This window comes from Oncorhynchus clarkii, chromosome 33, assembly GCF_045791955.1.
Source record: "Oncorhynchus clarkii lewisi isolate Uvic-CL-2024 chromosome 33, UVic_Ocla_1.0, whole genome shotgun sequence".
NCBI lineage: Eukaryota > Metazoa > Chordata > Actinopteri > Salmoniformes > Salmonidae > Oncorhynchus > Oncorhynchus clarkii.
In genome coordinates this window covers 33,577,931-33,593,769 of record NC_092179.1, presented here as the reverse complement: position 1 = coordinate 33,593,769, position 15,839 = coordinate 33,577,931, and the positions used below count along the sequence as shown (strand labels likewise).

The 15,839-nt window shown below is 46.8% G+C and overlaps 1 protein-coding gene across 1 annotated transcript in view; it reads right to left on the bottom strand.

The window, feature by feature from the left end:
- LOC139392905 (EGFR pathway substrate 8a, signaling adaptor) overlaps positions 1-15,839 on the bottom strand; it is a 139,995-nt gene that overhangs the window by 42,356 nt on the left and 81,800 nt on the right. Inside the window, 6 exon segments of the mRNA XM_071141229.1 lie at positions 5,960-6,096; positions 7,400-7,482; positions 7,655-7,804; positions 9,523-9,591; positions 9,983-10,075; positions 11,515-11,582. Of these exon segments, the coding sequence (XP_070997330.1) occupies positions 5,960-6,096; positions 7,400-7,482; positions 7,655-7,804; positions 9,523-9,591; positions 9,983-10,075; positions 11,515-11,582 (600 nt within the window).

The window sequence follows — 15,839 nt, the reverse complement described above, 5'->3', positions numbered from 1 at the left end:
AGTTGTTGAAGTAGATGTTGTTGTAGTTGTTGTTGTATTAGTTGTAGTTGTTGTAGTAGATGTTGTTGTTGTTGTAGTTGTTGTTGTATTTGTTGTAGTTGTTGTTGTATTAGTTGTAGTTGTTGTAGTAGATGTTGTTGTTGTTGTAGTTGTTGTTGTATTAGTTGTAGTTGTTGTAGTAGATGTTGTTGTTGTTGTAGTTGTTGTTGTATTAGTTGTAGTTGTTGAAGTAGATGTTGTAGTTGTTGTAGTAGATGTTGTTGTAGTTGTTGTTGTATTAGTTGTAGTTGTTGAAGTAGATGTTGTTGTATTAGTTGTAGTTGTTGTAGTAGATGTTGTTGTTGTAGTTGTTGTTGTATTAGTTGTAGTTGTTGAAGTAGATGTTGTTGTATTAGTTGTAGTTGTTGTAGTAGATGTTGTTGTTGTTGTTGTTGTTGTATTTGTTGTAGTTGTTGTTGTATTAGTTGTAGTTGTTGTAGTAGATGTTGTCGTTGTTGTTGTAGTTGTTGTCTCTCTTCAAAAGGAAAAAGGAAAAGCTCGTATTCCTGCTTAAGTTCCCGGAATATCATTTTCTTCTTAACCATGTGAAGATTTTTGTTGAGATAGTGATTCATTTGTCTTTTTCTTTCATTCTAAATCAGATGTAACTTTTGCTGAGTATGAGATTATCTCTCCCCTAATGTACCCTCTTAGAGGCCTCCCAAATGATATTGGAGGTTGGCTTGTCTCTGCCCTCTTGGTCTACATTTGTACTGGTAAAGATTTGTATTTTTCATTTTTAATACATTTGGGGTCCAGAAGATGTGCTCTGTTCAATGGTTGTGCTGTACTCCGTGTACTCCGAGGGGGATCAGACATGTCAAGTAGCTCTCAGAAACCGGTAAGTATCACAATGTAAAGCCTTGTAGAGACAGTCAGTGGTTCAGTCTCACTACATCCCCTGGTTGAACCCTTAGAACAGCTCTATCTCTCAACTATCACCTGGTTGAACCCCTAGAACAGCTCTTTCTCTCAACTATCACCTGGATGAACCCCTAGATCAGCACTTTCTCTCAACTATCCCCTGGTTGAACCCCTAGAACAGCTCTATCTCTCAACTATCACCTGGTTGAACCCCTAGAACAGCTCTATCTCTCAACTATCACCTGGTTGAACCCCTAGAACAGCACTTTCTCTCAGCTATCACCTGGTTGAACCCCTAGAACAGCTCTATCTCTCAACTATCACCTGGTTGAACCCCTAGAACAGCTCTATCTCTCAACTATCACCTGGTTGAACCCCTAGAACAGCTCTATCTCTCAACTATCACCTGGTTGAACCCCTAGAACAGCTCTATCTCTCAACTATCACCTGGTTGAACCCCTAGAACAGCTCTATCTCTCAACTATCACCTGGTTGAACCCCTAGAACAGCTCTATCTCTCAACTATCACCTGGTTGAACCCCTAGAACAGCTCTATCTCTCAACTATCACCTGGTTGAACCCCTAGAACAGCACTTTCTCTCAACTATCACCTGGTTGAACCCCTAGAACAGCTCTATCTCTCAACTATCACCTGGTTGAACCCCTAGAACAGCTCTATCTCTCAACTATCACCTGGATGAACCCATAGAACAGCTCTATCTCTCAATTATCACCTGGTTGAACCCCTAGAACAGCTCTATCTCTCAACTATCCCCTGGTTGAACCCCTAGAACAGCTCTATCTCTCAACTATCCCCTGGTTGAACCCCTAGAACAGCTCTATCTCTCAACTATCACCTGGTTGAACCACTTGAACAGCTCTATCTCTCAACTATCACCTGGTTGAACCCCTAGAACAGCTCTATCTCTCAAATCTCTCAACTATCACCTGGTTGAACCCCTAGAACAGCTCTATCTCTCAAATCTCTCAACTATCACCTGGTTGAACCCCTAGAACAGCTCTATCTCTCAACTATCCCCTGGTTGAACCCCTAGAACAGCTCTATCTCTCAACTATCACCTGGTTGAACCCCTAGAAAAGCTCTATCTCTCAACTATCACCTGGATGAACCCATAGAACAGCTCTATCTCTCAACTATCACCTGGTTGAACCCCTAGAACAGCTCTATCTCTCAACTATCACCTGGTTGAACCCCTAGAACAGCTCTATCTCTCAACTATCACCTGGTTGAACCCCTAGAACAGCTCTATCTCTCAACTATCACCTGGTTGAACCCCTAGAACAGCTCTATCTCTCAACTATCACCTGGTTGAACCCCTAGAACAGCTCTATCTCTCAACTATCACCTGGTTGAACCCCTAGAACAGCACTTTCTCTCAACTATCACCTGGTTGAACCCCTAGAACAGCTCTATCTCTCAACTATCACCTGGTTGAACCCCTAGAACAGCTCTATCTCTCAACTATCACCTGGTTGAACCCCTAGAACAGCTCTATCTCTCAACTATCACCTGGATGAACCCATAGAACAGCTCTATCTCTCAACTATCACCTGGTTGAACCCCTAGAACAGCTCTATCTCTCAACTATCCCCTGGTTGAACCCCTAGAACAGCTCTATCTCTCAACTATCCCCTGGTTGAACCCCTAGAACAGCTCTATCTCTCAACTATCACCTGGTTGAACCACTTGAACAGCTCTATCTCTCAACTATCACCTGGTTGAACCCCTAGAACAGCTCTATCTCTCAAATCTCTCAACTATCACCTGGTTGAACCCCTAGAACAGCTCTATCTCTCAAATCTCTCAACTATCACCTGGTTGAACCCCTAGAACAGCTCTATCTCTCAACTATCCCCTGGTTGAACCCCTAGAACAGCTCTATCTCTCAACTATCACCTGGTTGAACCTCTAGAACAGCTCTATCTCTCAACTATCACCTGGTTGAACCCCTTGAACAGCTCTATCTCTCAACTGGCACCTGGTTGAACCCCTAGAACAGCTCTATCTCTCAAATCTCTCAACTATCACCTGGTTGAACCCCTAGAACAGCTCTATCTTTCAACTATCCCCTGGGTGAACTCCTAGAACAGCTCTATCTCTCACTACATCACCTGGTTGAACCTCTAGAACAGCTCTATCTCTCAACTATCACTTGGTTGAACCCCTAGAACAGCTCTATCTCTCAACTATCACCTGGTTGAACCTCTAGAACAGCTCTATCTGTCACTACATCACCTGGTTGAACCTCTAGAACAGCTCTATCTCTCAACTATCACCTGGTTGAACCCCTAGAACAGCTCTATCTCTCAACTATCACCTGTTTGAACCCCTAGAACAGCTCTATCTCTCAAATCTCTCAACTATCACCTGGTTGAACCCCTAGAACAGCTCTATCTCTTAAATCTCTCAACTATCACCTGGTTGAACCTCTAGAACAGCTCTATCTCTCAACTATCCCCTGGGTGAACCCCTAGAACAGCTCTATCTTTCAACTATCCCCTGGGTGAACCCCTAGAACAGCTCTATCTCTAAACTATCACCTGGTTGAACCCCTAGAACAGCTCTATCTCTCAACTATCCCCTGGGTGAACCCCTAGAACAGCTCTATCTCTCAACTATCACCTGGTTGAACTCCTAGAACAGCTCTATCTCTCACTACATCACCTGGTTGAACCTCTAGAACAGCTCTATCTCTCAACTATCACCTGGTTGAACCCCTAGAACAGCTCTATCTCTCAACTATCACCTGGTTGAACCCCTAGAACAGCTCTATCTCTCAACTATCACCTGGTTGAACCCCTAGAACAGCTCTATCTCTCAACTATCCCCTGGGTGAACCCCTAGAACAGCTCTATCTCTCAACTATCACCTGGTTGAACCCCTAGAACAGCTCTATCTCTCAACTATCCCCTGGTTGAACCCCTAGAACAGCTCTATCTCTCAACTATCACCTGGTTGAACCCCTAGAACAGCTCTATCTCTCAACTTTCACCTGGTTGAACCCCTACAACAGCTCTATCTCTCAACTATCCCCTGGGTGAACCCCTAGAACAGCTCTATCTCTCAACTATCACCTGGTTGAACCACTTGAACAGCTCTATCTCTCAACTATCACCTGGTTGAACCCCTAGAACAGCTCTATCTCTCACTACATCACCTGGTTGAACCTCTAGAACAGCTCTATCTCTCAACTATCACTTGGTTGAACCCCTAGAACAGCTCTATCTCTCAACTATCACCTGGTTGAACCTCTAGAACAGCTCTATCTGTCACTACATCACCTGGTTGAACCTCTAGAACAGCTCTATCTCTCAACTATCACCTGGTTGAACCCCTAGAACAGCTCTATCTCTCAACTATCACCTGTTTGAACCCCTAGAACAGCTCTATCTCTCAAATCTCTCAACTATCACCTGGTTGAACCCCTAGAACAGCTCTATCTCTTAAATCTCTCAACTATCACCTGGTTGAACCTCTAGAACAGCTCTATCTCTCAACTATCCCCTGGGTGAACCCCTAGAACAGCTCTATCTTTCAACTATCCCCTGGGTGAACCCCTAGAACAGCTCTATCTCTAAACTATCACCTGGTTGAACCCCTAGAACAGCTCTATCTCTCAACTATCCCCTGGGTGAACCCCTAGAACAGCTCTATCTCTCAACTATCACCTGGTTGAACCCCTAGAACAGCTCTATCTCTCAACTATCACCTGGTTGAACTCCTAGAACAGCTCTATCTCTCACTACATCACCTGGTTGAACCTCTAGAACAGCTCTATCTCTCAACTATCACCTGGTTGAACCCCTAGAACAGCTCTATCTCTCAACTATCACCTGGTTGAACCCCTAGAACAGCTCTATCTCTCAACTATCACCTGGTTGAACCCCTAGAACAGCTCTATCTCTCAACTATCCCCTGGGTGAACCCCTAGAACAGCTCTATCTCTCAACTATCACCTGGTTGAACCCCTAGAACAGCTCTATCTCTCAACTATCCCCTGGTTGAACCCCTAGAACAGCTCTATCTCTCAACTATCACTGGTTGAACCCCTAGAACAGCTCTATCTCTCAACTTTCACCTGGTTGAACCCCTACAACAGCTCTATCTCTCAACTATCACCTGGTTGAACCCCTAGAACAGCTCTATCTCTCAACTATCACCTGGTTGAACCCCTAGAACAGCTCTATCTCTCAACTATCACCTGGATGAACCCATAGAACAGCTCTATCTCTCAACTATCACCTGGTTGAACCCCTAGAACAGCTCTATCTCTCAACTATCCCCTGGTTGAACCCCTAGAACAGCTCTATCTCTCAACTATCCCCTGGTTGAACCCCTAGAACAGCTCTATCTCTCAACTATCACCTGGTTGAACCACTTGAACAGCTCTATCTCTCAACTATCACCTGGTTGAACCCCTAGAACAGCTCTATCTCTCAAATCTCTCAACTATCACCTGGTTGAACCCCTAGAACAGCTCTATCTCTCAAATCTCTCAACTATCACCTGGTTGAACCCCTAGAACAGCTCTATCTCTCAACTATCCCCTGGTTGAACCCCTAGAACAGCTCTATCTCTCAACTATCACCTGGTTGAACCCCTAGAACAGCTCTATCTCTCAACTGGCACCTGGTTGAACCCCTAGAACAGCTCTATCTCTCAAATCTCTCAACTATCACCTGGTTGAACCCCTAGAACAGCTCTATCTCTCAACTATCCCCTGGGTGAACCCCTAGAACAGCTCTATCTCTCAACTATCACCTGGTTGAACCCCTAGAACAGCTCTATCTCTCAACTATCACCTGGTTGAACCCCTAGAACAGCTCTATCTCTCAACTATCACCTGGTTGAACCCCTAGAACAGCTCTATCTCTCACCACATCACCTGGTTGAACCTCTAGAACAGCTCTATCTCTCAACTAAACTGTTGTTCAAGTCCATGTTGCCATATCATTGACTGCTGAGTGATATCCTGCTTATTAGAAGGCAGAACCTTCCAGACTCAGTAAGTCCCGGTAACATGTGTTTTCTTACAGTCCTGCTGCTCCGCCGCCCAGGCTGACCAGGCTGCCACACGACTCCTCACGTCCACCTGGGTGAGGGTGGCGGGGGGCTCGGGGGCGGGCGCCTCGGGGGGCGGCGGGATGACCCCGTCACTCTTCAGAATCATCCTATAGGAGTACGGGAAGAGGAGAGAAGAGGCAGACAGACAATCAGATACAGACCAGACCCAGATTCAATTCACAGATACAAACAGCACCCCATACAGCACTGATACAGACACAGCCATGGAATGGAAACCAGCCAATCACAACAACTACTTTAACAACTACAGAAACCCATACCAAGCACAGTTTAATATTAAAACCTTCAGGATAAGAACCCATTCTAACAGAGCTCTATAAAGTAACAGAACCCATCCTAACAGAGCTCTATAAAGTAACAGAACCCATTCTAACAGAGCTCTATAAAGTAACATAACCCAGAGCTCTATAAAGTAACAGAACCCATTCTAGCAGAGCTCTATAAAGTAACAGAACCCATTCTAGCAGAGCTCTATAAAGTAACAGAACCCATTCTAACAGAGCTCTATAAAGTAACAGAACCCATTCTAGCAGAGCTCTATAAAGTAACAGAACCCATTATAACAGAGCTCTATAAAGTAACAGAACCCATTCTAACAGAGCTCTATAAAGTAACAGAACCCATTCTAGCAGAGCTCTATAAAGTAACAGAACCCATTCTAACAGAGCTCTATAAAGTAACAGAACCCATTCTAACAGAGCTCTATAAAGTAACAGAACCCATTCTAGCAGAGCTCTATAAAGTAACAGAACCCATTATAACAGAGCTCTATAAAGTAACAGAACCCATTCTAGCAGAGCTCTATAAAGTAACAGAACCCATTCTAACAGAGCTCTATAAAGTAACAGAACCCATTCTAACAGAGCTCTATAAAGTAACAGAACACATTCCAACAGAGCCCTATAAAGTAACAGAACCCATTCTAACAGAGCTCTATAAAGTAACAGAACCCATTCCAACAGAGCCCTATAAAGTAACAGAACCCATTCTAACAGAGCTCTATAAAGTAACAGAACCCATTCTAACAGAGCTCTATAAAGTAACAGAACCCATTCTAACAGAGCTCTATAAAGTAACAGAACCCATTCTAACAGAGCTCTATAAAGTAATCTAGTGTTTCTAGTCTCTACTACAGTACAGAGTCCAGTCAGAGACGACAGGTAGTTAGAGGTGTTTTAACCTAGTGTCTCTAGTCTCTACTACAGTACAGAGTCCAGTCAGAGAGGACAGGTAGTTAGAGGTGTTTTAACCTAGTGTCTCTAGTCTCTACTACAGTACAGAGTCCAGTCAGAGAGGACAGGTAGTTAGAGGTCTTTTAACCTAGTGTCTCTAGTGTCTACTACAGTACAGAGTCCAGTCAGAGACGACAGGTAGTTAGAGGTGTTGTACCGTAGTGTTTCAGGTCTCTTCTTCACCTTGCCTCCCTTCTGATCCATCATGGCCCCCTCTATATCAGCCTGGATCAGGTTGGCCTGGAGGAGACAGACAGACAGACAGACAGACAGACAGACAGACAGACAGACAGACAGACAGAGAGAGAGAGAATACATCACTAACTGTGTGTGTGTGTGTGTGTGTGTGTGTGTGTGTGTGTGTGTGTGTGTGTGTGTGTGTGTGTGTGTGTGTGTGTGTGTGTGTGTCTACCTTGATGTCGTCACACTGGAACAGGTGCAGGTCTGGTTTGCCCTGGCCCGGCTCCTTACACACCAGAGCCAAGATGGAGTCGTAGTTGCAGGATGACATCACTGCCTGGCAGTGCATGATGGTCCCCAAGGGAAAGTTCTCCAACTCATTCTGAAACAATAACCAACAGGTCAGTTAACCAGCTTAAAAACTGTACTGAGGCCAGCCCTAACAAACAGGTCAGTTAACAGAACCAGATTAAAAACTGTACTGAGACCAGCCCTAACAAACAGGTCAGTTTACAGAACCAGATTAAAAACTGTACTGAGAACAGCCCTAACAAACAGGTCAGTTAACAGAACCAGATTAAAAACTGTACTGAGACCAGCCCTAACAAACAGGTCAGTTTACAGAAGCAGATTAAAACCTGTACTGAGACCAGCCCTAACAAACAGGTCAGTTAACAGAACCAGATTAAAACTTGTACTGAGACCAGTCCTAACAAACAGGTCAGTTAACAGAACCAGCTTAAAAACTGTACTGAGGCCAGCCCTTACAAACAGGTCAGTTAACAGAACCAGATTAAAAACTGTACTGAGGCCAGCCCTAACAAACAGAACCAGCTTAAAAACTATACTGAGGCCAGCCCTTACAAACAGGTTAGTGATCAGAACCAGCTTAAAAACTGTACTGAGACCAGCCCTAACAAACAGGTTAGTGAATATTCAGGTCATTAAGGAAGTTATGGTGTCACTGTGAACCAGAGGAAAGTTAAACAGAGCAGCCTCTTGTAGAAGGCCAGAACTATAGAGTACAGGTATTGAATACAGTTTATCCCGTTTTAAATTTTATCGATTATTTACGTTTTAAAATATCTAAAGTTGGATTAGGAAAGTTGTTTGAAATGTTTGGACAAAGTTTACAGTGAACTTATTAGATATTTTGTAGTCATGCTGGGCGAGTTGGAACCGGTGTTTTTCTGAATCAAACGCGCCAAATAAATGGACATTTTGGAGATATAACGACAGAATTAATCGAACAAAAGGACCGTTTGTGATGTTTCTGGGACATATTGGAGTGGCAGCAGAAGAAGATCTTCAAAGGTAAGGCATGATTTATATCGTTATTTCTGAGTTTTGTGTCTCGCCCTGCAGGTTGAAATATGTGGCTGTCCTCAGATAATCGCATGGTTTGCTTTCGCCATAAAGCCTTTTTGAAATCTGACACGGTGGCTAGATTAACGAAGAAGTTAAACTTTAACTTGGTGTTAAGCTTTAATTTGGTGTATTGCCCTTGTGAATGTATGAAAGTTAAATATTTCTAATATTTATTTTTGGAATTTCGCGCTCTGCAATTTCACCGGATGTGGTCGAAATGTTCCGCTAGCGGAACCTCCATCCGTAACAGGTTTTAATACACCTGGCGTTTCCCTGAACATGGCAGGGCTGTTGTGTTTATACAGGACCTGCCGTTTCCCTGAGCATGGCAGAGCTGTTGTGTTTATACAGGACCTGCCGTTTCCCTGAGCATGGCAGAGCTGTTGTGTTTATTCAGGACCTGCCGTTTCCCTGAGCATGGCAGGGAAAGTTGTGTTTATACAGGACCCCCCACCTAGAGTCAACATTACAACACGTGGGCACGGTCATGGGGGTACGGAGCGCCATTTGGCCTATGCATGCCTCAGGAGGCTCCACAACGGCGTCACCTTCCATATACCACCTCCAACCACATTTTCAGGTCAAGCATAAATGGGCTTTTAGAGATCCACTAGCCAAGATGACTTTCAGTAATTCCCTGATATGATATCCCTGGTCTAGCCAGTAGGTCCCATGATACCCCTGTCCAGTGTATCAGAGCTGGTTCTTCAGACGGCATTCCTGCTCACCCACCTTGGTCTCTGGGTCGATGAGGCTGACTGTCTTCTCCTCCACCTGCAGCAACATGTCCTGGGTCCATACCTAATATCAAACCAATAGGAACACATTGGATCTGTACAGCAGATACCTGATATCAAACCAATAGGAACACATTGGATCTGTACAGCATATACCTGATATCAAACCAATAGGAACACATTGGATCTGTACAGCAGATACCTGATATCAAACCAATAGGAACACATTGGATCTGTACAGCAGATACCTGATATCAAACCAATAGGAACACATTGGATCTGTACAGCAGATACCTGATATCAAACCAATAGGAACACATTGGATCTGTACAGCAGATACCTGATATCAAACCAATAGGAACACATTGGATCTGTACAGCAGATACCTGATATCAAACCAATAGGAACACATTGGATCTGTACAGCAGATACCATAAATGTGTCCTGTGCTTCACCTTCCCCTTGGCATCCAGCAGGCGGAGCTTCCTGATTCCATCCTCAGTGTTGATCATGGCTTCCTTCCTGTCCAGAACAAATGTGGTCAGGTGCTGAGAGGAGAGAGGAGAGGGTTGGAACACGGATAGGATAGGAGAGATGGGAGAGGGTTTGAGACACAGAGGGGATAGGAGAGATGGGAGAGGGTTTGGGACACAGGGGGGATAGAAGAGATGGGTGAGGGTTTGGGACACAGGGGGGATAGAAGAGATGGGAGAGGGTTTGGGACACAGGGGGGATAGAAGAGATGGGAGAGGGTTTGGGACACAGGGGGGATAGAAGAGATGGGAGAGGGTTTGGGACACAGGGGGGATAGAAGAGATGGGAGAGGGTTTGAGACAGAGGGGATAGGAGAGATGGGAGAGGGTTTGGGACACAGGGGGGATAAAAGAGATGGGAGAGGGTTTGGGACACAGGGGGGATAGAAGAGATGGGAGAGGGTTTGGGACACAGGGGGGATAGAAGAGATGGGAGAGGGTTTGAGACAGAGGGGATAGGAGAGATGGGAGAGGGTTTGGGACGCAGAGGGGATAGGAGAGATTAGAGAGGGTTTGGGACACAGGGGGGATAGAAGAGATGGGAGAGGGTTTGGGACACAGGGGGGATAGAAGAGATGGGAGAGGGTTTGGGACACAGGGGGGATAGAAGAGATGGGAGAGGGTTTGAGACAGAGGGGATAGGAGAGATGGGAGAGGGTTTGGGACGCAGAGGGGATAGGAGAGATTAGAGAGGGTTTGGGACGCAGAGGGGATAGGAGAGATGGGAGAGGGTTTGAGACACAGAGGGGATAGGAGAGATGGGAGAGGGTTTGAGACACAGGGGGGATAGAAGAGATGGGAGAGGGTTTGAGACACAGAGGGGATAGGAGAGATGGGAGAGGGTTTGAGACACAGAGGGGATAGGAGAGATTAGAGAGGGTTTGGGACACAGAGGGGATAGGAGAGATGGGAGAGGGTTTGAGACACAGAGGGGATAGGAGAGATTAGAGAGGGTTTGGGACGCAGAGGGGATAGGAGAGATGGGAGAGGGTTTGGGACGCAGAGGGGATAGAAGAGATGGGAGAGGGTTTGGGACACAGAGGGGATAGGAGAGATGGGAGAGGGTTTGGGACACAGATTAGTAACAATCTGTACCCTAACTAACACATTGTGAATGTACGGTAGTAGACTGACCTCAACATGGTACTGTGGGGTGTTAGTCACGCTGTATGTACGGTAGTAGACTGACCTCAACATGGTGGTAGTCACGCTGTATGTACGGTAGTAGACTGACCTCAACATGGTACTGTGGGGTGTTAGTCACGCTGTATGTACGGTAGTAGACTGACCTCAACATGGTACTGTGGGGTGTTAGTCACGCTGTATGTACGGTAGTAGACTGACCTCAACATGGTACTGTGGGGTGTTAGTCACGCTGTATGTACGGTAGTAGACTGACCTCAACATGGTACTGTGGGGTGTTAGTCACGCTGTATGTACGGTAGTAGACTGACCTCAACATGGTACTGCGAGGTGTTCGTCATGCTGTTGATGCTGTTTTTGGTGTAGTTCTTCCGTTGTTCTGGAGAAGGACAGGACACAGTCAGCAGCAAAACAAACAGCATCTAGACAGAACTACAGTCATATCATAGCGTGTCTGCTAGGTTACCATGGTACCATTACTACAGTATCATTAAGTATCATCCTCAGGGAGAACTACAGTCATATCATAGCATGTCTGCTAGGTTACCATGGTACCATTACTACAGTATCATTAAGTATCATCCTCAGGGAGAACTACAGTCATATCATAGCATGTCTGCTAGGTTACCATGGTACCATTACTACAGTATCATTACGTATCATCCTCAGGGAGAACTACAGTCATATCATAGCATGTCTGCTAGGTTACCATGGTACCATTACTACAGTATCATTAAGTATCATCCTCAGGGAGAACTACAGTCATATCATAGCATGTCTGCTAGGTTACCATGCTACCATTACTGCAGTATCATTAAGTATGCTACATGTTAGGAATCATCCGGTACATGTTAGGAATCATCCTCAGGGATAACTACAGTATCGTTAAGTGTCATTAAACATCACAGCATAGTTGAAAGATATGTGTTGCGTAGAAACCCAAAGTGGGTGGCCAGCAGAGATAGATGGGATGGGCAGAGGGAAGCTGAGGGTTGGGATGGGCTGAGGGAGGCTGGGGGTTGGTATGGGATGGGCTGAGGGAAGCTGGGGGTTGGGATGGGCTGAGGGAAGCTGAGGGTTGGGATGGGCTGAGGGAGGCTGGGGGTTGGGATGGGATGGGCTGAGGGAAGCTGAGGGTTGGGATGGGATGGGCTGAGGGAGGGAGGCTGGGGGTTGGGATGGGATGGGCTGAGGGAGGGAGGCTGGGGGTTGGGATGGGATGGGCTGCGGGAAGCTGAGGGTTGGGATGGGCTGAGGGAAGCTGAGGGTTGGGATGGGATGGGCTGATGGAAGCTGAGGGTTGGGATGGGATGGGCTGAGGGAAGCTGAGGGTTGGGATGGGCTGAGGGAAGCTGAGGGTTGGGATGGGCTGAGGGAGGCTGGGGGTTGGTATGGGATGGGCTGAGGGAGGCTGGGGGTTGGGATGGGCTGAGGGAGGGAGGCTGGGGGTTGGAATGGGATGGGCTGAGGGAAGCTGAGGGTTGGGATGGGCTGAGGGAAGCTGAGGGTTGGGATGGGATGGGCTGATGGAAGCTGAGGGTTGGGATGGGATGGGCTGATGGAAGCTGAGGGTTGGGATGGGCTGAGGGAAGCTGAGGGTTGGGATGAGGGTTGGGATGGGAAGCTGAGGGTTGGCATGGGATGGGCTGAGGGAAGCTGAGGGTTGGGATGGGATGGGCTGAGGGAAGCTGAGGGTTGGGATGGGATGGGCTGAGGGAAGCTGAGGGTTGGGATGGGCTGGGGGAAGCTGAGGGTTGGGATGGGCTGAGGGAAGCTGAGGGTTGGGATGGGCTGAGGGAAGCTGAGGGTTGGGATGGGCTGAGGGAAGCTGAGGGTTGGGATGGGATGGGCTGAGGGAAGCTGAGGGTTGGTATGTGGAATTGGAGACAAGTGGGAGTTTAGTTGCTGTGTGAGAGATAGAATGATGGTCAAAGATAAAAGCCCAAAAATATATATTTTTTAAAGTCTAAATAAATCATAATAAAAAGTATATTTGAATGACACTAAGTGGCAGTGTTTTTACAACTAATGCCGGTTTGCCTGAGGCTGATGCCGTGCAGGTGTTGGTACACATGCATCTACACACACACTCTCATTCAAATAAACACATACAAGAACACACACATACATGTAATAGTGCCAGACATGCACACAAACATATACAGTAGGCATTGCTGTTATGATTTCAGTTGTCCTTGATGTCCTTTGTTTTACATTCATTATTTAAAAAATAAAAATGTTGCATTGCTGTTTTCTGTTTTCTTCTGTGTTCCTTTTTTGTCTTTAGTTCATTAGTTGTTGGTGCATTGGGGGGTTCTTGGGGGAATGGAATTCATTGTATTTTAAATTGTTCTTCCTGGGGGGGACTGTGGGAGGGTCTCGAAGGGTGGGGGATGTGGGCTGGTATCAGGATAAGGGTGGGTGGGGGCTGGTATCAGGGTGTGGATGACAGTGGGGGCTGTTGGCTGGTATCAGGGTGTGGATGACAGTGGGGGCTGTTGGCTGGTATCAGGGTGTGGATGACAGTGGGGGCTGTTGGCTGGTATCAGGGTGTGGATGACAGTGGGGGCTGTTGGCTGGTATCAGGGTGTGGATGACAGTGAGGGCTGTTGGCTGGTATCAGAATGAGGGTTGAATAAGATGGAGGCTGGTATCAGGGTCTGGATGACAGTGGGGGCTGTGGGCTGGTATCAGGGTGTGGATGACAGTGGGGGCTGTGGGCTGGTATCAGGGTCTGGATGACAGTGGGGGCTGTGGGCTGGTATCAGGCTGAGGGTTGAATAAGATGGAGGCTGTGGGCTGGTATCAGGCTGAGGGTTGTATAAGATGGAGGCTGTGGGCTGGTATCAGGCTGAGGGTTGTATAAGATGGAGGCTGTGGGCTGGTATCAGGCTGAGGGTTGAATAAGATGGAGGCTGTGGGCTGGTATCAGGCTGAGGGTTGTATAAGATGGAGGCTGTGGGCTGGTATCAGGCTGATGGTTGTATAAGATGGAGGCTGTGGGCTGGTATCAGGCTGAGGGTTGTATAAGATGGAGGCTGTGGGCTGGTATCAGGCTGAGGGTTGAATAAGATGGAGGCTGTGGGCTGGTATCAGGCTGAGGGTTGTATAAGATGGAGGCTGTGGGCTGGTATCAGACTGAGGGTTGTATAAGATGGAGGCTGTGGGCTGGTATCAGACTGAGGGTTGTATAAGATGGAGGCTGTGGGCTGGTATCAGGGTTGTGAGGCTGAGGGTGGGGGCTGTGGGCTGGTATCAGGCTGAGGGTTGTATAAGATGGAGGCTGTGGGCTGGTATCAGACTGAGGGTTGTATAAGATGGAGGCTGTGGGCTGGTATCAGGGTTGTGAGGCTGAGGGTGGGGGCTGTGGGCTGGTATCAGGCTGAGGGTTGAATAAGATGGAGGCTGTGGGCTGGTATCAGACTGAGGGTTGAATAAGATGGAGGCTGTGGGCTGGTATCAGGCTGAGGGTTGAATAAGATGGAGGCTGTGGGCTGGTATCAGGCTGAGGGTTGTATAAGATGGAGGCTGTGGGCTGGTATCAGACTGAGGGTTGAATAAGATGGAGGCTGTGGGCTGGTATCAGGCTGAGGGTTGAATAAGATGGAGGCTGTGGGCTGGTATCAGGCTGAGGGTTGAATAAGATGGAGGCTGTGGGCTGGTATCAGGCTGAGGGTTGTATAAGATGGAGGCTGTGGGCTGGTATCAGACTGAGGGTTGAATAAGATGGAGGCTGTGGGCTGGTATCAGGCTGAGGGTTGTATAAGATGGAGGCTGTGGGCTGGTATCAGGCTGAGGGTTGTATAAGATGGAGGCTGTGGGCTGGTATCAGGCTGAGGGTTGAATAAGATGGAGGCTGTGGGCTGGTATCAGGCTGAGGGTTGAATAAAATGGAGGCTGTGGGCTGGTATCAGACTGAGGGTTGAATAAGATGGAGGCTGTGGGCTGGTATCAGACTGAGGGTTGAATAAGATGGAGGCTGTGGGCTGGTATCAGGCTGAGGGTTGAATAAGATGGAGGCTGTGGGCTGGTATCAGACTGAGGGTTGAATAAGATGGAGGCTGTGGGCTGGTATCAGACTGAGGGTTGTATAAGATGGAGGCTGTGGGCTGGTATCAGGGTTGTGAGGCTGAGGGTGGGGGCTGTGGGCTGGTATCAGGCTGAGGGTTGAATAAGATGGAGGCTGTGGGCTGGTATCAGGCTGAGGGTTGAATAAGATGGGGGATCACAAGGATAAGTTGAGTTACATAAAGAGACAACACACTGATTGAACAAAACTTACTGAATCCATGAGTGAGTAATTTGTGATTCCATTTGTCCGATGGGAGTTTAAAGTAACCTCGGGTTACACAATGCAAAGTTCTGTGTTACTGACTTCAAATGTCAAACAATCAAGGCTATGTGCATGTACTGTATATTGAATTAATGTGTTTAATGTGGTTATGAGCATGTCAATGACATAGAGATGTACAGTATATGGAATGGTATTGCCTATGAAGCTATGTGCATGATCTGAATGAGCTCAGTACACAGTAGTCAGAGCACTGGACTACAGGCTATCAGTAGTAGGGGTTATTAGGAGAGTGGAGCTAAGGACTACGGACTACCAGTAGTAGGGGTTATTAGGAGAGTGGAG